The 21,381-nt window shown below is 41.1% G+C and overlaps 1 protein-coding gene across 1 annotated transcript in view; it reads right to left on the bottom strand.

The window, feature by feature from the left end:
* Dock4 (dedicator of cytokinesis 4) overlaps nucleotides 1-21,381 on the bottom strand; it is a 413,592-nt gene that overhangs the window by 46,458 nt on the left and 345,753 nt on the right. The window contains exons 31-35 of the mRNA XM_059279518.1: nucleotides 14,831-14,979; nucleotides 13,076-13,161; nucleotides 8,703-8,798; nucleotides 7,821-7,881; nucleotides 3,067-3,160 (exon numbers count right to left, since the gene is read on the bottom strand). Of these exons, the coding sequence (XP_059135501.1) occupies nucleotides 3,067-3,160; nucleotides 7,821-7,881; nucleotides 8,703-8,798; nucleotides 13,076-13,161; nucleotides 14,831-14,979 (486 nt within the window). The remainder of the gene's footprint in view (nucleotides 1-3,066; nucleotides 3,161-7,820; nucleotides 7,882-8,702; nucleotides 8,799-13,075; nucleotides 13,162-14,830; nucleotides 14,980-21,381) is intronic.

Raw genomic sequence — 21,381 nt, 5'->3', positions numbered from 1 at the left:
AGAAAGACTCCATAGACCTCAGGACTCAACTTGAGGGAAATTAGAAAGAGCCCTGGATGGTATCTAGGTTTCTAGACTATAAACAGAAACACTACAGAGATAGTCGGACCAGCTAGAGGCACTAGAGGCACAGTAAAATTCTAGAACTGTTACCAAAGGATTTCTTTACTTAGAAATTGAGGAAGTGCCACAGTTCAGTAATTCCCTGGAAGAAAAGTGGGGCAGAGCCCTCAATTTGTCATTCTTAAACCCATGAAAAGGATTCTAGTTAAGTGGAGCAAGTTGCCCTTCTCAATCCCATGGACAGGATTCTGGTTAAGTGGTTAAGTAAGCACCTTCCACTCTTATAGTAAGCACAATAAAACACTCAATAGAATATATAAGGCAATTCTTGGAGGATTTTGAAAAGTTATTAAGAGCAAGTGAACCAACTAGGAAAAGCCACACTTGAAGATGATCATAATGTGTTCAGTTGTCTACTTTTAATTTCTGCCTTTTATGTCTCCTATCTTAGACTTTCTGCAAATGGGATCAGACAATCACAACTCTGAGAAGAGCTTTTCTCTTATAGGGCTGGGAAAGGGCTTCCCGTGACACAGAGCTCTTACACTCTCTGTCTTCCTCCTCCTTTTCCAACCTCAGTTCCATAGCCAGAATCTTAGGAATTGGGAGTGCCTGGGCCATGGGAAGAGTGGGGAACCAAAAAAAAAGGAGCTCAAGAAAGATCTCTTCATTTTGTATGTGCAGTTATGGGCTGATTTCCGCGTGCATATTTGTAGAGCAGACCATGATTGACATAAGTAATGCACCATGGTACAGAGCACAGCCAAGGAGCTGAGACCCGTGTTGGGTGGTGCACATGCACAGCGCTGGAGTAGCAGTGCAGAGGCTTTAAAAAATCAGACATTAGAATCATAACCCCCAGAAAGTGGTGCAGGACCTGAGGTTTCAACCTAACTGGACTGATTGCCAAAATTAAAAATACCAATTTTGACAGAATGCTGAGTCTTGTAACATAATGTTCAGAAGGTCCAGGATGTAATCTAAAATTACTTGGCATTCAAGAAACCCGAGAACTAAATAACTATCCGAGGGAAAAAGCAATTAGCAGATGCCAACCCCAAGATGATTCACAGTTTGGAATCTTAGACTATGAAGCAGCTTTTGAAACCATGCCCCACATAGTAAATGTGAACACTCTTGAACAACTCAGGAATATGGATTCTTTGTATAGAAACTGAAGCTATGGGAAGAAAACAACAAACTGGAAATTTTAGAATGGACGAATATAACAACAAAATAAACATTTCATTGGAAAGGCTCAGGAGCTGGATAGAGATGATAGAAGGGGATTGGTGGCCTTGACATAAAGCAAAATTAACATCTGCCTAAATCCACAGGCAAAAGTAAAGTTGGCAGGGGGTGGGGGTGGGGGGGGTGGGGGTGGGGATGACAGAGTCCTAGGACTTGTGGGACAATCACCAGAGGCCAAATACTCATTCCACTGCAGTTCCAAAAGAAAGGACTGGTATGTAAAATATATTTTGAGAAAATAATGCCTAACCCTTTCTCAAATTTGGTAAAGGGAAAACATTTACAGATCGGAAGAGCTAGTAAACCTAAACATGTTAAAGAAAACCATGGCATGCATGTCATAATCAAACCACCGAAGGCCAAATACAAATTCTCAAAGGCAACCAGAAAACACTCTACAGCAGGTCATTAAAATAACTACACACATCTCACCAAGAGCAGGGCGGCCAGGAGACAACAACAACACTTTTGAAGTATAAAAATAAAAACTATTTACTTAGAATCCTGACTCCAGCAAACATGTCCTTCAGGGGTGAGGGTATGCTATGGTTGGATCCAGAAATGTCCATCAAAGCCTCATATGTTAAAGCTTGGTCCTGGGTTCCGAATAGCTCAAGAGTTAGGAGTTTTTACTGCTCTTCCAGTGAACCTGAGTCCATTCCCAGCACTCATGTCAGCTGCTCTCAGCTACCTGTAATTCCAGCTTCAAGGGAGGGGTCACCTTTTCTTACTTCAGAGGGTTCCTGTCCATGTATGGCCTTCACTCATGCACACAAATACACATAAAAAAAAATCTTAAAAGAGGAAGCTTGGTCCTTCCTTACATCACTGGTATTGAAAGATGGCTGGGGACGGTGAGAGATGGGGCTGGGTGGAAAGGTTTTGGTTATCAGGGTCATGCATGAAGAGAATCACGGGGCTTCTTTTCCTTTGAGTCATAACCATACCACGAGTGGCTATGCTTTGCCATACATTCTCCCTGCCATTTCCCCAACCTACTTTGCTACAAGTCCAGAAGCAACAGAGCCAAGTAACAATGCACCAAAGCTTCCCAAACTCCAAACCCAACAAACCTTTCTTCTTTCTAAGTTGATTAGTGTAGATATTAGGTCTCGATAACGGAAAGGTGACTAGTAACAAGAGGCAATAAAAATATTCTTAGATGAAGAAAAACTTAAGAGAACTCTTCACTATTCAGTCTCTTAAAGGCACTGAAATTCTTCAGGATAAATAAAAATAGTAAGGAAACTGAGAATTTAAGAATGGAGAGTCATCCAAGTAGCCAGTATCTTAGTAAACATAGTATACCTTCTAAAAATTGTTTAAAAATCAGTAAGCCCATGAAAAGCAAAGATCATCATCAGTATTTGATGGAATTTTCAGTGAAGACAGATACAACACACATAAAAGTGGAGCACAGAGTAGGGCAGATACAGGAATCCTCATGATTACAAAGATTCCATGTTTAAATTAAGACAGCAAAGCACTAAGTACAAGTATACTGTACAGAGTTAGGTATCTACTTCATAATCCCGAGCGCAACCTCTGAAAGATCATACAAAGACAGAGTCAAAAATACAGTACTGAAAAACATACATATAATTAAAACGCATTTTGATTTTAAAAGAGAAGTGCCCCAGTCTTCATCTCTAATTACGAAAAGCAGAGGAGTTACCATGTTGAATGCGTCAGTAGCTAGCTCACCCCCCACCTCCCTCCCACCACCTCCATCTAAGCCCCAAGCAGAATTACCTGTGAAGTTCTGTGCCTTGAGGTGCAGGTCGTAGAGTTTATGGATGTAGCGGATGTACATCTCCTCCTTGTTCAGTTCAGTCTTATAGAAGTTCTGTGAAAAAGAGCACAGGCCTGGTGTTTCCTCAGCATTGAGGCTGACAAATGTTCCCTTTTACTTTGTTAAAGTTCTGTGTCTTCAAGGTCAGGAGAACTGATGTGTATTTTTTTCCCTCATAAGTATCATTTTAATAATAAAACGAGGAGACTAAATTACAGCAACTGATTTTCAATCTGACCCCGTGTTCAACATTATCTGGCAATTATTGGCTAAGATGGTAATTTTGGGGTTATAATCAATGATTTGAATTTCTTCTTTCACTTTCTTTTTCATTTCTTTTTCTTTTAAGACAGGGTTTTGTATGTAGCCCATACTGGCCTGGAACTCACAACGTGATTCTCCTGCCTTAGACTCCAAGAGCCAGAATGACCACTGTACCCAGTGGTCTCCTGTTCTCTTGTTACTTTCCATTATTTGTTCTCAATTTAGCTGTCAATTGGGCAGTCAGCCTATTCAACTAAAATATTAAAGAGATGTAATAAATTACCTGTATATTCAATATGCTGATTGGCAGCAGGGATATTTTCAATTTCACATATACTTTGTTTTTTAAAGAAAGAAGTCTTTAGGACATAAAGTAAGGATGTGTAAACAAGGTAAAGGAGCTTTTCTTGCCAGGCATGGTGGCACATGCCTTTAATCTCAGCAGAAAGCAGAGAGAGGTGTCTCTGAGTTTGAGGTCAGTCTGGTCTACATAATGAGTTCCTGGCCATCCAGGGCCACATAGAGAGACCCTGTCTCAAAAAAATAAACAAAATACATTTTTTTCTTCCCTGGAAAATTATGTTAAAAGAACAGATGAAGTTGCTTCTCATTGTTAAGGTACGTTTCTAAGTTGTGTTGATTTCTTTTTTTTTATTTTTTATTTTCTTTATTTTTCTTTCTTTATTTTTTGAGACAGGGTCTTACTATGTAGCTCTGGCTGTCCTGGAACTCATTAAAATAGACCAGGCTGGCCTCGAACTCCCAGAGATCCACCTACCTCTGCCTCTCCATGCTAGGATTAAGGTGTGTCTAGCAGATGTATTAAGTTTTAATGTTTCTAGTTTATGTTTAAAACATAAAGGTATCAAGCTAGAACCCTCATCCAGTGACTGATGGAAGCAGATGCAGAGATCCACGCCCAGGCCCCAGGCGGAGCTCCAGGAGTCCAATCCACAAGAGAGGGGAGGGATCATATGAGCAAGAGATATCGAGACCATGATGGGAAAAAGCACAGGGACAAATAGCCAAACTAGTGGAAACACGTGAACTGTGAGCCAATAGCTGGGGAGCCCCTATGGTACTAGTCTAGGCCCTCTGGATAAGTGAGACAGTTGATTAGCTTGAACTGTTTAGGAGGCCCCCAGGCAGTGAGACCTGGACCTGTCCTTGGTGCATGAGCCAGCTTTTTGGAACCTAGTGCCTATGGGATACTTTGCTCAGCCTTGGTGTAGGGAGGAGGGGCTTGAACCTGCCTCAACTGAATCTACCAGGCTGGGCTTACTCCCCAGGAGAGGCCTTGCCTTGGAGGAGGTGGGAATGGGGGATGGATTGGGGGGAAGGCTGGGGGGGTGGGAGAATAGGGGAATCCGTGGTTGATATGTAAAAGGAATAGAAAAATCTCTTAATAAAAAAAAACAACCCATAAAGTTATCAAGAATTTTATTTCTGCTTATTATTATGGAATGTGCTTATTGAAAACATTAAACTAAATAACTAATTTTGTTTTACAAATCTGAATTTCATTAAACTTCTCTAAAATATTTTACCAAGTTTTATCAAAGATCCAGTTTTTACTTACCTGGCTATATGAGCTGCAGGTACATTATGAAATCCCTGCTTCAAACACTCAAGCTCAAGTACTACTTATTGTTGTTTGGCCTGACGCTACTCGCTATATGAAAGACACTGGCTGGTGCTGGGAAGGAAAGCTATTTACTTGCAAGAGTGCCAGGTTTCTGAAACAGAAAATGCCAGGAATTCTATAGGTTTCTATAGCTGCTGAGGCAGTCGGGACCGAAGGGTCCACTCTCACAGCACTGTCTGTCTTTATCTGACTCGTGTCCATTCTTGAGCCCAAGGACTCTGCACTATGAGGACACTGAGGTTGGGTTGAACGTATATTACTTCCAACCCACACCATCTGCTCTCCTTGCCTTTCCTTTCCTTTCCTTTCCTGTGGATCCTGGCATTCTTTAAAAAGCCAAGTAAACAATGCTACTCAACCTCCCTCATTATCACCAAAATCATCTTAATTAGCAAGAATTGTACCATAAACACATCTAACAGCCCCACAGCAGGTTTTACATTATTAAAGGATGATTTGCTCTAATAGCTTTCTGATAAGGAGCTGCATTCTTTGAGAACAAAAATAAGTGATCACTCTGTAAATGAATATTCCTTCTTAAGAGAAAAACCAAAGCTAACATCTCCCCAGCCAGCAGATGACAATCTCTCACATATGTTTGCTAAGAATTGTAATACGGAGAACAAAATAATAATTACAATTCCTCCTGTTAGTCATGACAAATATTCTGCACTGTCACCAACTGCACACTGGAGTTAAGCTCAGATCCCATTCCTGAAGTCAGAGGTATCCTGAACAGGATCTGCTGCTGACCTCACAGGAAGCGGTACTGAGGAGAACCATATTGCTGCTAGGAAACATCAAAAACTTTCCATATGGAGCAGGCGCTAAAGAGATTAGCTTCAAAGTGATAGATTTGGGTATTTAGTAAGTATTCTTGTGCTGGTTCAAAACTGGAGCAGTTTTCAAAATGCGTGTGTTCTCTGCTCTTTGTCACACCAAAGCTCTCAGCATCTGTCAAGTGATTACTACATGGCCACTGATTTATGAGGCGTCTGTCTTATTTCTATGAGGAGACAGGAAGGAATACAGGGCAAAGCACTCATTCTTTTACAAAGGAAAGGGCTTCTTCTGTTGGACAAGTTGAGGAGACGAACCTAATGGCTGCGTTCATGTGTTCACCACCAAAGAGAAGGCACCCGGAAAGGAGGGATGGCAGAAGAGCATTCCTTAGGAAACAGGTAAACATCCTGCTTTGACGTTATTTATGAGCCTTTGTGCTTGGAACTGGGGGGATAGCCTGGGCTGAGGATTCAAACTGAAGCTCACAGAACACAAGCAAGGTCATGGAAAAGGCTTAGGTCCCTGACTGTAATGGAAGATAGATGAAAAGCAGTGAGAAAATGGAGGGAAGGACCATGTCAAGCTGAGAATGGACTGTGAGAGGAGAGGCAAATGGCTAGCACAGTGGATGGGCTGATGGTTCTAAGGAGGAAAATTATATAATACGCCAGTGTGAATATGACACACCCTCGGAGCATACTTAGGTCTCGCTATTTTTAGGGGCTGGCAATTGAAATAAGGATGTAAAAATTAATTAAAAATGAGAAGGAAGAGGTGGGTGTGGTAAAGAAAGATGATGTCATGAGCTCAGAAGAGCAGTGTAGCAAAAAACTAGGGCAACAGAAAGTTGGTCAAGAGAAAGTTCAGATATGTGAAAGACAACGGTGAGGAATGAGTAAAACACCATGAAAGAACCCAGTGGACTGAATGGAGGAAAAACACAATAAAAGAACCAACTGGGCTGAATGGAGGACAAAACATGATAAAAGAACCCAATGAGCTGAATGGAAGGAAAACACAATAAAAGAAGCCAGTGGGCTGAATGGAGGGAAAACAGAATTTCAAGGTGCAGGCAAAGTATATCTGCAAAGGTTTCAAGGTGTCAGGGCAGGAACGCCAATGACAGCACAAGTGTTTAGAACAGACAACGAAGTTTCATGTGTTCTCAGAAAGACAAGGAAAAGAAACTGGCATTTACAGTAGCAGACGTCATTCTTCTTCAATTCCAAATGAGATGAAGGAAAATTATCAAAAGCATTAGTTTACCATATAGTGAAATACCAAAATTAATGTCCACTGTATGATTATTCTTTTGTGGTGAGATATCATTCCATTTAATAATGAGGTAGGTGACACTTTTTATACATTTTGGTTGGTCCAGAGTTTGTGGTTTAGACTGTTGTTCATTCATATATATAAAACTTAATTTTACTCTAAAGAAGTATTTTTCCTGCATGATAAATTATATGGTCATCTGGTTGTAATGTAACTCTTGGCAATAGTGCGATCATGAACTCAATCTACAAAGAGGTTAGTGAGTGAAACTTAAGTATATTAAACAGAAAACTTTCATTAGTTAGAGAAGAGTTCAGTAATGGCTATGAAAATATAGAGGAACTCTGTGAGCATGAGAAAGCGGAGAGGAAGTTAAGTGGTCAACAGAGAAATAAAGGGACCTCCATTTGGATACTGTGCTTTTCCTAGGAAAGTAACTAGACTGAGTTGGGTAAGCAATTCAGCAGGGGAGGACAGCACCCTCAGTCCCTCTGGGATGCCACTGAGGTCTGTCCAAGGCCACCAGCCCAGCACACAGCAGGAGCATTCTGCAATGGTCCAAGCTGTGGATTGCTTTTCTGGGCTTCAGCCAACCTCAAGCTCACTATCTTCCTTTTAAAAACATTTGTACATTTTGGTAAGAAACGTTCTGGAAAAGGGCACATATTCAAGTTCAAACCAAAATTAGTATTTCTGTGAAGAACAGCCAAGGTTAGGAGGAAAGGAGAAACAGTCCAGGTTACTGACCAGAAGGCTAACTGTGCAGCCGATCTTTTTACCGTCCACTTCTCCCATTTTCATGCAGTCCCTAAAAACAGAAAGCAAGAGTCACACTCGGAAATGTCCTTTCATGGGGAGAGCATAGTGTGTCTTTGGTGTCTGGTGTGGGGGTAGGGGAGGTGCTGTCAGAGATGAGATTGTGTGGATTCAGGGGGAAGGGACTGGGGCTGAAGGTCTCGGAAGGGACTGGGAGCAGAGACTGACCACTGGGCTGCAGTGTCTGCTGAGGACTTCACCTGCATGTCAAGGACTTTTACATCTATCTGAGGTATAAGAGCAGCCGGTCAGTCTGACCAGAGACTATGAGAAGGAGAGTGTTCTTAAAATAAGAGAGAACCACCACACATAGAATTGGGACAGCTTGCTCTAAAGAGAAGATTAATGCAAATAAAAATAAATTATATTCGGGAAAGGAAACAATGTGATCAGCCCCCCTTTAAAGAGAACACAACATATTAGTACAGTCCCCTATTCCTGTCTTCACTCTAAACACAAAGTCTAGATCTTTACCCTAAAGTGTCTGGACCACTGACAATCTTTGATTGAGTGAGTCTAATTACCCAAAGATTTTTCTTTTCTTTTCCTTCTTTCTATTTTTGAGGATGGTCAAGGACTCTGAGAACTCTTTCAACTCAACAAGACTTTGAAAGAATTATCAAAAACAGAACTAAACAAACAAGGAAACAAACACCAAAGCCAGATTCCAAACCCTGAACAAGCTGGTTTGAAGTCCAAGGGCTGATTAGCAAGTCTTTGAATGATTAACTCAAGTGGAATGCTAATTAGAGTTCAGCTGTTTGAGCTTTTAACTAGAATGGAGCCTATCTGCAATCTTAAGCAGCAGCTTACCTGTAATCTAACAACCTCTCCATCAGCCGAGTGACAGTGGCAATTAATGAAACGCCACTTTCCCTCCATGTTTCCCGCTCAATTTTCTTTAGTAGACTGGAAAAGAAAGAAGCCAGGGCATTTTCAACATTTATTTTTATCAGTCACCATGACAACCATTTTACTTTCATCAGTACCTTAAATGCCTTAGCAACCACAGCAACATCTCACAAGTAGCACAATTTGCAAACAATATCTTACCTAGGGTAGGGACCAAATAGTGGAATTCTAATCCAGGAAGCATTGACAAAGCAAATTGATTTTTCAGATTATCCAAGTCATAAGATAGGAACACATGCACATAATCATGCTTTCAAACACACACAAGCCCCTCACAGCTCAGAGCCCCATTTCCCCCTGGCTTCTCTGTTATGCTGACGGAGACTGCTGCCTTGCCACACTGAACAACAGCGCGGAAGCCAGCACAGGAGTCCCTCCAAGTTTACTTCTAAGCAAAGAGCTTGCTTTAGTCCCATAAAAATGCTTTCCTACCTCTCAGTGGAATGCATCTTCACCCAAGCAATTTTGCTGCAACGCAACCGCTACAGGAAAATCCTTGCACAGACGGTGTGACGCTTTGCGTTTTCTCCCTTCTCTTAACATTTGCCCACTCGATACATAGTGTACTATCTGTGCACTCAACGGTTTCATTCACTTTGTCATTAGTCAGAGGGTTTTCTAAGTGGTTGTTGCAGCAGATTGATGACGGGCGCCTGAGCCACCTCTCTCCTCCTACATTTCTCCTAATCCTAAACACCTTGGAGCAGAGGCACTATGTCAACACAAACAATGACAGTCGTCATAACCAAGTCCTGATTTGCTTGCGCTCCTCTCTGCAAACTAACGCTGTACTTGGTAAAGGCTTCCTGACTGAACTTCCCCCAGAGCTAAAAGAACATAAATGTGGGGGTATCTGCACATTTCCTTACCCCTCCTATTTCAATGATCATCATTTCTGTCCAAAATCTTTTTTCTCTTGCATTTTGATTAAAAAAAAAAAAAAAAAAGGAATGGTGTCTCTCTGTGTGTGAACGTTTCTCATATGTACAACGTAAGTGTATTATATCTGCGCTTAGTTGAAACAAAAACAGGAAAGGGGAAACCACTTTGGTAAAGGTTTATTTTGTCTGTGGCTCTATTCTCTTCCAATTTTCTTCTCACCCCACTCCTTTTTCTTGCTATTGTCAACCAAGCATGCACTGTTCGGTCTTTTCTCCATGTCTGTTGTTGTCTGTTACACGGTATGCTTTCCTGACTGATTTTTAAATGTTATCTAGATTAAGAGTGGGTTGTTCAGAGAGAGACTACACATGGAAAGTGTGGGGTTTGCCCTGACTGATCCCCTAGGAGAGGCCTCTTAGTTTGTTTAAATGTGTTTTCACTTACAACCTCTCAGCAGCACCTGTTTAGAGTAGACGTGGCAAACTGGTATTGAACCACGTTCTCACATCCTGCCAAATCTTGCAGGATGCTCCAGACATTCCTCCAAGTGACAGCCCACACCTCACATACTCAGAGGCTAAAAAACAAGTAATTCAAGTGAAGTAATAATTCTAAAAATACACAGAGGCTTCATTTCTGACTTTCATTAGTTTGCAGCTTCCTGATGTAGTCGGAAATCAGAGCTACACCATCCTGCAGAAAAGGCTCTGCTCTGCACACCCTGCTCCCTTCAGTGACTCAGGACCAAATGTCTGGACCAAGTCTAGAACCTTGTTCATCTGCATCCTTGGCCAGGCTTACTGCTTCTTTTGAGAATCCTTCCACCTTCCAGCTCATCTGATACAACCCGAGGAGGCTGTCAGCATAAAAAAGTCTTTCCAGATAACTGGGTGAAACTGGGCTTTTTTTCTCCTGGTCTGGACCGGTGTTCTTGTGCTGGCCTCCTGATCTGCAGTCATGTTCTTGTGCTGGGAGTATTGCGAGACCTTGTCTCATAAGTAAGGGGCAGTTTATCTCAAAGGTTTTCTGGGTTTTGCAATGGGACTCTTCCATCAAATGGAGAACAAGCAGGTCAGACCACAGGAAAGCTCGGTGACTTCGTTCACCGTGAAGGAAATAGAGTTGGAGAGTGGTTTGATTTTCAATCTGTCTTTCTATATCATATAAGGATAGGCTGAGAAGATTGTTCTGACATACACACTCTTCTTGAACAACCAAAACAGCAGATTTGGATACTTGAGTCATGGTGTTAAAGAACTAATCTCCCAAATCCAAGCAGTGATGGAACACACAATCATTGGTTAAGGTCTTTGGAATAATTTGGAGTTCTGTTGGATTGGATAGAAGCAGTGAGCGTCTTCCAGGATTTCATCTTCTTAACTAAATTTTATGAAGTTTTAGACATAATTTCAGAGCAAATGAGAATCTGTTCCATAACAGCATGCCTTCATAATTCATAGTGTGTGTAGCAACTGACTGTGATTACACTAACTCATTGTGATTGTTAGTGCAAAATATAAAAGGATTTTATTATTTCTTGAAATGCACTTACATTTTCACTTTCTTTTCTGGGATGAGGTAGTAATGCTATTTAATTGTCACTTTAAATTTACTTTGTTCCCAATACGTTGACTATAAAAGCATTAAAGAAAAATATTTATAGCCTTTAACAATTTTTTATTTATTTTGTTATTATTTATTTATATATTCTAGTAATATGTTAAAAAGCAACAAAAGAATAAAAATTTCCATTGAATGAATCAGGTCCCTTAAAATACCCCTAATTATAGAGGCTTAATATCTTAATTATTACTTTGGTTCTAATGTCAAGGTGCATCTTCTAGCTCAAAGTCATATTTATATAAAAGCAATCCAAATTGCAAGCTATCAGGCCCTTACTAAAGTAGATAAGAGGCATTAAAGAAAGAGAGCATGCATTTATTAATGTTATGAATTCATCATAAATAATTAATCACAAGTCTCAAGGGGTTCATTCCACTGAGTGCTTTCGTATTTTAGCTCTTTGTTCTAACCAAAGACTAGTAACTGAAATGAATGCATTTTTCAAAGGCAATTTATTATGTTGTACGAGTTTTTAATCAGAATTCTTGCTGAACTCCAACTGTCATGAAAGACAGACACTTTATGCACAAGAATGAACTAGGGCTTGGTGAACAATTAGTAAAAGTTTTGGTTTAATTACAGTATCAAAAGGAAATGGTATTCAGGGCTTAGAATGTATTTTATCGATCACCAACACCACATGAAATCTCTATAGCCCTTCCTGGATTTTCCTTTCTATGAAAGCTTCAAGAATGATCCTAAATCAGGCCAGCTAAAGACTACCCAACCTATCAATCACAGATAGCATTCTTAAAACCTATACATCTGTATTTCCACTGTTGCTAATCCACCATTCTAAAATGAACCTGAATCTTGCATTTGGTTATCAGTACTACTTAGGTGATGGTTGGGCATAAATAAAAACACAGGTGTATTTTATGAGGGAAATGTATTTTTGCATTTTTGAAAGAAATGCAAATATTTCCCAAGCTCAGCAAGCTAATTTTCTTCCTTAAATGAAAAATACTTTATAAAAATACTAGGTTTGAAAATGACTAAGATCTATAAGATCATAAAGAAAACAAATGTCAGCTGGGAAATCCCAAAGCACTGAGACATCCTCCTGCCTCCACTCTGGCTGCTCGGACACAGTGAGTTGATGCATAATCCAAGCAATCCATCCTGTGACTGTGATCACAGTGGAGCAGTTGGGACAATCTCAAAGTCCCTCACAGAACTCCATTCTTCTCCCTCTATTCTCCTTGCAAATCCCAAACACCAAACTTACTAGAAATGACTTGCTTTGGTGACCTTCTAATGCGGGGCATCTAGGAAGCATTTAACAACCCTGAGCAAATGGCCAGCCGGTGCCTATGGGGTAAAGCAGGTGCTGAGCATCACAAACTAAGTTAATTGTTCAAAGAGCAAATCAGCCGGGGTCATGCTTTGAAAAACAGTGTATACAAATGTTATAATCACACCCTTTTCTTCCTCTCCCACTCATAACGCTCTTGAAAATCATTATTTTGTAACAATGGCCTTATTTTCCCTTAAAATTATCAAGCATGAAAAGAGTGAGCTTTGTTACGTAACACAGACGACCTGTCCTAATCTGAGGTTAAAATAAAGAGATGTGTCTAATCATCAGCATAATAAGATCCACTTGCTAGAGTTAGGCAATTATCCTTTATTTCACACTCCATGGAGACAAAGCTCTCCTATGAGACCCAAGCTGTCTCCATAGTTCTCATCTACCATGGTGCAGAACGGCTCAGGACTGACACCAGATGTCCTGAATAGAACCAGCTGGAGAGAAGCACATTACTCACATACTGTTGAAGAGCTCACGGTATGTTTCATCACCTTTGCCCTCTGACATCAGGCTATCCAATTTGTCAATTAGCTTGGCTTCCACCTGAAACACACCCAAATATTACTCTTTCCTCCCACTCCACAGGTAAGATTTTAAGGCAAACTGGTACGTATTCTTTTATGCCAAGAGAAAAGCTGTAGTACACTCTGTGAAAGTGACATTGTCAGCCATGGTTAATAGCAAGCCTCCCTTTGGAATTCTAGGAGGCTGATTTAGATGCAGTTAACATGACTTCATACTCCTGGCTGGCTAGCTTTCCCTGCTGCCAAAGACAGCATCTCTCTCTCTGTGATCCCGACATAAATGTTAGCAGCTCAATTTAAACATTTCAATTCTGTTTTTAGGGACTATAAAAACTGGCAAGTCCTATTTCTTTTTTCTTTATATCACTATATCTGAGAACATCAGCAAACTAGCATGCCCAAATACATTCATTTAAGTCTTTAATGTGTTTTCTATCTGTTTTCTTTCCTACAACAGTTGGAGGTTGCTCTAAACCTTCGCTGAAGTTGAGAACTCATCCCAGCCATGTACAGATGGTAGACCCACAGAAATATTCTAAGTCAGCAGTAAGTAGCAGGAGACAGAGGACACAGTTCCTGAAAACTGTAGTCAAAACATTGATATTTTCAAGGATGTAAAGCCTTTACAACTTGAGTATCAGGAAGGGAACGATTTCTCTTCATCTACATGAGGCAAGGGGAGAGAGAAAATGACAACCTTTAGCCTGAGTCAAAGCAATTGGGGCTTGGGATGGATATTCAACTTTGTCAAAGGACCGAGCCCAATTACTCCTTTAAACCAACTGTCACTCAAGAGATAAGGATAAGGGGGAGGGAAAGTGGGCTCCCCTACCAAGCACAGTTTGTTCATAGCCTTTTGCTCACCCATTAGCTTTCTTGAAAATAAATGTATATACGAATACAAGCGAAATGCCCACACTTTTGGCAATAGGAAAAATCTATGCATGCAATCAAATTGCTTCTACAGTTGGCAAGCACTTTTCTGAGCTTTGAAGACGGCTTCATGTGGAGAATGTGAAGGAGGGCTACATCCTGTGGGCAAGCAGGTTTGTGCAGTCACTATGGGAGTGCATGGTTTGCCTGCTTCCCCCAACAGACGTGGACCGGCAAAAGCGGCTGATTCTTTACAGATCTGGTTCTGCAATAAGGATGTCTGTCTTCCCCAAATGGGAGCAGTGCTATTAGAACTTAAGTCAGCAAGAAACGATAGGTTCATCCCCTTGGAATTTCCTTTGTGAGATTTTCCACTGCCTTCTCCTTCAAATTAATTTTCAATGCTCCAAGCTAAGAGCAATAAAACATACTGTGAGTCAAATGCTCAAAGCTAAGTCATTCACCAAACACAATGTGTAGACCACTGAGAGCTCAATGGCTTAAAGAATCATTAGCCTTCTGATTCCTCTGAGCCATGTCCAGCTGGGAGCAAACAGCCCTCTGTAAATTCTTAAATATAGAGCTGGTAAGTCAAAGAATTTTTTAGCTGGAAGGAATGAAATGGGGGTTTCCCTGGAGGCTCAGGGGAACAAGAAGCCAGAGAGATGTATCTAAGGCGGCATGGTGGGGGTGGGGAGGGGGTGCACCTGATTCTGGGTCCCCTGGATTCAGTGTTCACTTCCCTACCTAGGGCTGAAGTGGGGAAATCTAGAGACGCCTTGGCGTCCCTAGAAGTGATGAGTGCCACTGCCTACCTGTTTAAAGTTGCCACTCCTCCTCTGTTCCCAGTCCATCATATCATGAAAAATAGGAATCATGACATTCCGGAGATCTGGCTGCGGTATCAAGGTCACTTCTAGGAAGGGGCCAATCAGGGCAGGGATAAAATGAAGTTTGTGTTCTCCTAAATTAAGCAAAACATTTGAATTTCAGTATATTTAGTCTTAATAAGGTTTTGAAAAGATTACTATTTTAAAATTTAGTTAAAACAATTACCAGAAAATATTCAACTATAATTATCTCCCCAGATAAGAAAATAACCCATAGCATACAATAAAAATGACAGAAAACAGAATATTTTACTACTGTACCTTCTTGTAAAAAAATTAGATGCTGTTATTAAAAGTGAGGGTGAAGAACAACACAATTGAGCTTTCCCAATATAATTAAGTGACTGAAAGACAAGGTATGACTATATGAGAACATTCACTTAAGATTACATAAGAGTCTGGAGAGCCGGTTCAGTAGCACCGGAAGCCATATGGTGGCTCACAACCTTCTGTAACTGTAGTCCGAAAGGATCTGATGCTTTCTTCTGGCCTTTGTGGGCACTAGGTGCACACAAGGTAGATAAAAATAAAGGTAAGCAATACCCCTACCCCCAACACACACACACACACACACACACACACACACACACACACACACACACCCCTAGAAGATATCCCTAAGGTGTTAAGATATCCCACAGCTGTTATCTCTGGGTGGTAAAACGGCAAATTATTTTTATATAAGGAAAACTGGATTCTGTTTGTATTTTAAAGAAAAAATAAACACACAGCCTAAACAAAAGTTTAAATGCAACCCCCTCAAAGTCTTCAATTATTCTCCAAAAAGGTTAAAACAAAACAAAATTGAACTTCTACTGGTCTGCAATCCGATACACAGAGTCATGGTAGTCATGATTCAGAGCAAAGGCAGGCACACAGCTGAAGGGACACAGGTGACTTTATGTATGCGGTAGACCGGAAGTCCATGAGTCTATGTTAACTTTCACAGAGAAGTTTCTATGTTGATAGTAAAAAAAAAACAAACCTATGTGCGATGGAGGATGCACTCTTTTTCAGTATCATGGTTAAAAGTCTATGATGCTGAGGTACCCTCCTAGATGGCTTAGAACAAGTTCAGAGATCAGGCTGAAGGTAGCTGGCTTTGTGAAAGACATCAATTTCCTCTTTAGGGACAAATCACAGAAACCTTTTCTGATTCTTTCATATGATCAACCCATAAGCACTTCCATCATGATGAAACTCTTCCAGTTCCAGAAGCACAGAAGGAATACTACTACTTCTTGGAGCTGAACACTTTAGTCTAAGTTAATATAAGCTGTAGTGTTTCCCATAATGTTCCTGTGAGAGAACAGAGGTGCTCAGTATCTTCCTTATATACCCTGTGATCCACAGAGGCCATGAAACACTTGAGGTCTCTACTTTCCTGGATAAGACACTACCTCAGCAAAATCAGAGCTCTGAGTTTTCAATTCATTACGTGATTATAAACAAGAAAGGAGAGAAAAGTTGAAATGAGTACCTCTTTCCAGAATATGTTTTGGCAGGTGACAAATTATGAGTTTAATTGAGAGCCTAGAAATTTGGGGAGTCATAAGACAATAAAAATGTACATTTTTTTTTAGTATGGATGTGTATTTTAGATTTGTTTCACTAATTCAGTCATTCATCTATTTTATTCAGGGGCTCAATAGATGGGAATGCTTGTATAATTTGGACAATCTATAGCTTGCAAATATAAAACATAAGAAACATAGAGGCTACTGCAGAGATACATATCTATAATCATGGAGCATCAAGAATGGTACAGCTCATTTGACCCAGAAAAACTGAGGAAAGCTGCTTGAACAGGTGTAGAATATTAGTATAATTGTGTATAGATGTGTTACATTTCTTTAAGTTGCATTTGCTTAACTATGTAAAGATGTGTTGCTGTTTCACCTTGACTGCCTAAGGCATCTGATTGGTCTCAGAAAGAACTGAATGGCCAATAGCTAGGCAGAGAAAGGATAGGCAGGGCTGGTGAGCAGAGAGAATAAACAGGGCGAGGAATCTAGGCTGGAAGGGAGGAGAGAGAGGAGAAAGAGAAGCCAGGGGCTAGCCAGGGAGGAAGCAGGAAAGTAAGACATACAGAAGGAAGGAAAGAAAAGTAAAAAGCCCCGAGTCAAAACATAGGGGAAGAGAAAAATGTTAAATTAAGTTAGAAAAGCTGGCTAGAAACAAGGTATTCAGAACCAATAAGTCTCCATGTCATGATTTGGAAGCTGGTTGGTGACCCAAAAAAAGCCTACTACAGACAGGTTATTTTACTGGACTGGAGAATAAGCAGCAGATGGCTTAATATATGAACAGAAGGTGCTCCTGGAAACAGCAGGGGCAGTATGTCATATCTGGAAGTGTGGCAGAGGTCAGGAGAAATCAGCAGTAGTGGCCTGGGTTATGTACCATGTTGGATGGGAAAGGGGGTGTGACTCTTCAACTGTGTGTGTGGGGGTGCTTATTACCATTTTATTTTGCAGAAACATCACTTTGGGGACATGGGAAAGATGCGCTTTACTGGGAAAACTGATAGTAGTTAGGTTATAGTAGGCTTTGGTCCCAAAGCACCAGCCATGGTAACTGGGACAGGAGGCCAGATTGGAGGGACATTCTCCTGGCCTAAATGTAAACCATGAGTGACAGCGAAGTCTGCTACTAAATGAGACCAACTTGGAGCAGGAACAGAAACCAGTTCCAGAGGGAGGAAGGATACGGACTTCTGCTTGAAGCCCCTTTGAGACATCCTCATGTGCATAATACCAGATTTAGGGCTCAGGAACCTTGCAGAATTGTCATTGATAAACAGGGATTGATGTCACTGAATGAATGAAATCATTTTGGAAAAGAAATGGTGAGGGTGTACTGAATACAGAAGTGTAGGACAAGAGGAGGCATCAGCTAAAGTGATGGTGGGGTATGCAGACTGCTAGAGAAGAGAAGACTCTGGGAAGTAGAGAGGGACAAGAGAACCAAATGTGGTAACTCACTCAGCCAACACTTGCAAGCGCTTGCTCTGTGGCAGGCGGGCTCTGGCCGCTTTCCATGCATAATTCCATTAATTCGCCTCTGCCACCTCCAGAGAAAAAACAAAAATCTTGGGACCATAAACAACTTACCCCCAAACCATTTCACTAGTGATTCGGGTGGCTAGCATTTGAACCCACCAATCAGGCTGGCTCTAGTTTGAAATAGCTGGCCTATGAATGGGACCAACACAGGCTGTTTGGGTTGGCAGAAGAGTAATATGAAGGTAAGCCCAGCTATGAATCAAAGGGTAGAAAGAAAAAGTTGAGGAGGCAAGTATTGCCAACTTATCCTCTTAAAGCTGAAATTGCCAGAGAGCAAGGCAAAACCAAAGACAAGACCCACTAAACTCAATTAAAAAACTTTGGAGAGAAGAACAAGCAAAAGTTTTTCTTTTCACTGAGAAAGTAAGTACCCAGACATGCTCGCTCTCTGGCCAGTATCCTATCTTCTAGAATAGTTCTTTATCCGTCATTCCACATAGTTAGGTATAACAACCTCTTATTCTGGCCTCAGGACAAGCAAGTATAATCTTAGTCTTGTCCAAACCAGCTTCATATCTGAGACCAATATGTGGCCATTAAGGACTTTTCTAGAAGGGCCTTTAAGAAGCAAATATGTTTCAAGTCTTCAGAAACCATTTTACTACTGAATGGAGACAGTCCTCCTGAGACCATGAATAGCAACCAGAGTGAAGGATAGCTAAGACACAGTGAGCCTGGATGTTCTCTAAGAAACCCATACCTAAAGCCAGGTCTACCAGCAAGCCTCCTAGCTATACAAGAGACTTTGCATTTCTTAATTAATGCATGGTTAATCCGTAGATTAACTCTGGGAGTTTGCGCTTTACTTTGTCAAACACAACCTGTAGATTTCTGATGCACCAGTTAGAGGGTGAATGTCTGTTCCCTCAAAGACCTCATGAGCAGTATCTTGTCTGCCCACTAGAGACCAGAATCACAACAGGAGGAGACAAGAAGGTGGTAGCATCTTGAATTCTGTCAGGATTTCCACTTACCTAGGTGGTTTCCTAGACAGAGGCCACTGATTTGAACTACCTACTATCTTGGGATACCTACAAGGCTTCATATCACGAACTTTTCTAATGGTAGCAATAATGTGTTTGAGGCTTCTCTAATACCTGCCTCACCTATGGCTAGATGTCCTTACCCTTTCATGTGTCTGGAGGTCCCTACAGGACAGAGATTCTCATGCTCTCCACTGTCAACACACAGAATTCTGGGGCATTGGCCAGGCCCGTTTTTGGGGAATCCTACATGGACCTCACATGGTCAGGGAGTTGACCCTTTATCATAACTGGAGGTCATGTTGATTCTGCCTTGTGTTTAGTTTCAATGTGAATTAAAGGGCTTCACCAGGGGCTGGAGGGATGGTGCAGCAGTTATGAGATTTGGTCTTATAGAAGACATGTGCTCAATTCTCAGCACACATGTGGTGGCTCACAGCATCTGTAACTCCAGCTCCTGGGTGTCTGATGCCTTCTTCTGAACTCCAGAGCAACTGGCTTAGACGTAGAACACATACATACATGCAGACAAATGTCCATACACAAAAATGAAACAAATAAATCTAAAACAAATTGATCAAGTGCTTTAAAAAAGGGCTTTGGAACTAGAAACCCAGTCCTGGCTACAATCCTTAGGCCCCTGTCCTTATGAAACTCCCTTTTTATATCACTGAAGTCACAACACAGCCCCATCTTCTCTCACTGAGATTTCACCAACAGTAACTGTTTTTCACCATCTTTATTTTGTTATTAAATTGATTAATTGGTGTGTGTGTACCAATTAATGCGTGTGCCACATGTGGAGGTCAGAGGACAACTCTCAAGAGCCTCTTCTCACCTTCTAAGTCCAGATCCTAGAACTCAGGCTTTCAGGCTTGGTGGCATGGGCCTTTCCTTGCTGAGCCATCTCCCTGGGTATCTTAAATCTTATCCATGCCCACAATGCATAAGGAAGGAACTTGTAAGCTCTCGTGTATTCCTATTTGTATTTCTGACCCAGATAATCCTCTGTCTTTCCCAAAAGACTGTTTTGTATTCCTCAACACAGCAAGAATGTCTCAAGAGAAAGTTCCTTATTGATGCAAATTTGTATATTTTCCTCAAAAACATGAGTCTCCTAAGATAGAAATGCCTGCACTGTTTTTCCTTTTTCTTCTCTACTCTTCTGACATCCACATTTCAGGCAGGTACCAGCAGCTGGAGTTTGCAATTCCTTTTCTCGGTTATTTCTGTCAAGGCAGAAAGCAGAATCCGAAGCAAGCACTCTTACTGTCATTTGTAAAAGTCAAAATTCACTGTTTATTCCAGCTGTCCTGGCAAGAGAAAAAAATGGAGGAAATGGAGGGGACTCCAGTGTGTGCACGGTTGGAGAGGCTGGAGAGCCCTGAGGTTTAACGTGTGATGCCCGACCAAGATCCTGCCCGAGGATCAGGCTGTAGGGCACAAGGTCCAGCTACTCAAAGCCATCACACAAAAGCCATCCTACTGTCTGAGTAATTCGGATAAGCTCTGGCCTACCTCCACACTATATAGACACCAAATGGATGCACAGCTTCGGAGTATGTGGGGCAAGGGGAGTAAGCCGGAGAAAGAACACAACTAAACACAGATTTCAACCTGCCCAGATAGTTCTCTCATGGTGAGTTAGGAGAAGGAGATTGACAGCCACTGTGGTATCAACTTCGTTTTTTATTTTCTGTTTTTTTCTTCATGTTTTAAAACAATGTATTTATTTGTTAATTTATTTTGTTGTATTGCTAGAAATTAAATCCAGGGCCCTATAGATGTTAAGTAAACATTGTGTCAATTGAGCTACGAACTCTGGCCTACAACCATGTCTTTAAACACATGCCTATTTGTATGGTTTCTTTGACTTTATGCTTCTCATTTATTCAGATATTAGATAAGTATTGAGTTATTTTAACCTTGTATGTTCTGCAAACTTCATTCTTAACTTTCCTTGAGCCTGGCATTCATTGACCTCATAGTGGAGATCACCCCTAGTGCATATTGACTTATCACTATTTGAGTGGGCATTTTTGAGTCTCCTTTAAAAATATCTCTACCATTTATAAATATTTTATAACCTAGTTTTCTTCTTCTTTTTTTTTTTTTTTTTTTTTTTTTTTGGTTTTTCGAGACAGGGTTTCTCTGTGTAGCTTTGCGCCTTTTCCTGGAACTCGCTTTGGAGACCAGGCTGGCCTCGAACTCACAGAGATCCGCCTGCCTCTGCCTCCCGAGTGCTGGGATTAAAGGCGTGCGCCACCACCGCCCGGCTAGTTTTCTTCTTTTTAAAAAATTTCAATGTACTCACAAGAGAGAGACAAATATATCAAACCTCACATGAATAGCATCTGGCTTCCCTCAAACCTCACATGAGCACTGTCTAGCTTCCCTCAAACCCCACATGAACACCATCCACAGTCCA

Source organism: Peromyscus eremicus, chromosome 14 (genome assembly GCF_949786415.1).
Source record: "Peromyscus eremicus chromosome 14, PerEre_H2_v1, whole genome shotgun sequence".
Taxonomy (NCBI): Eukaryota; Metazoa; Chordata; class Mammalia; order Rodentia; family Cricetidae; genus Peromyscus; species Peromyscus eremicus.
The sequence above is the reverse complement of the archived record's forward strand: the minus strand, read 5'-3'. Positions and strand labels throughout refer to the sequence as shown.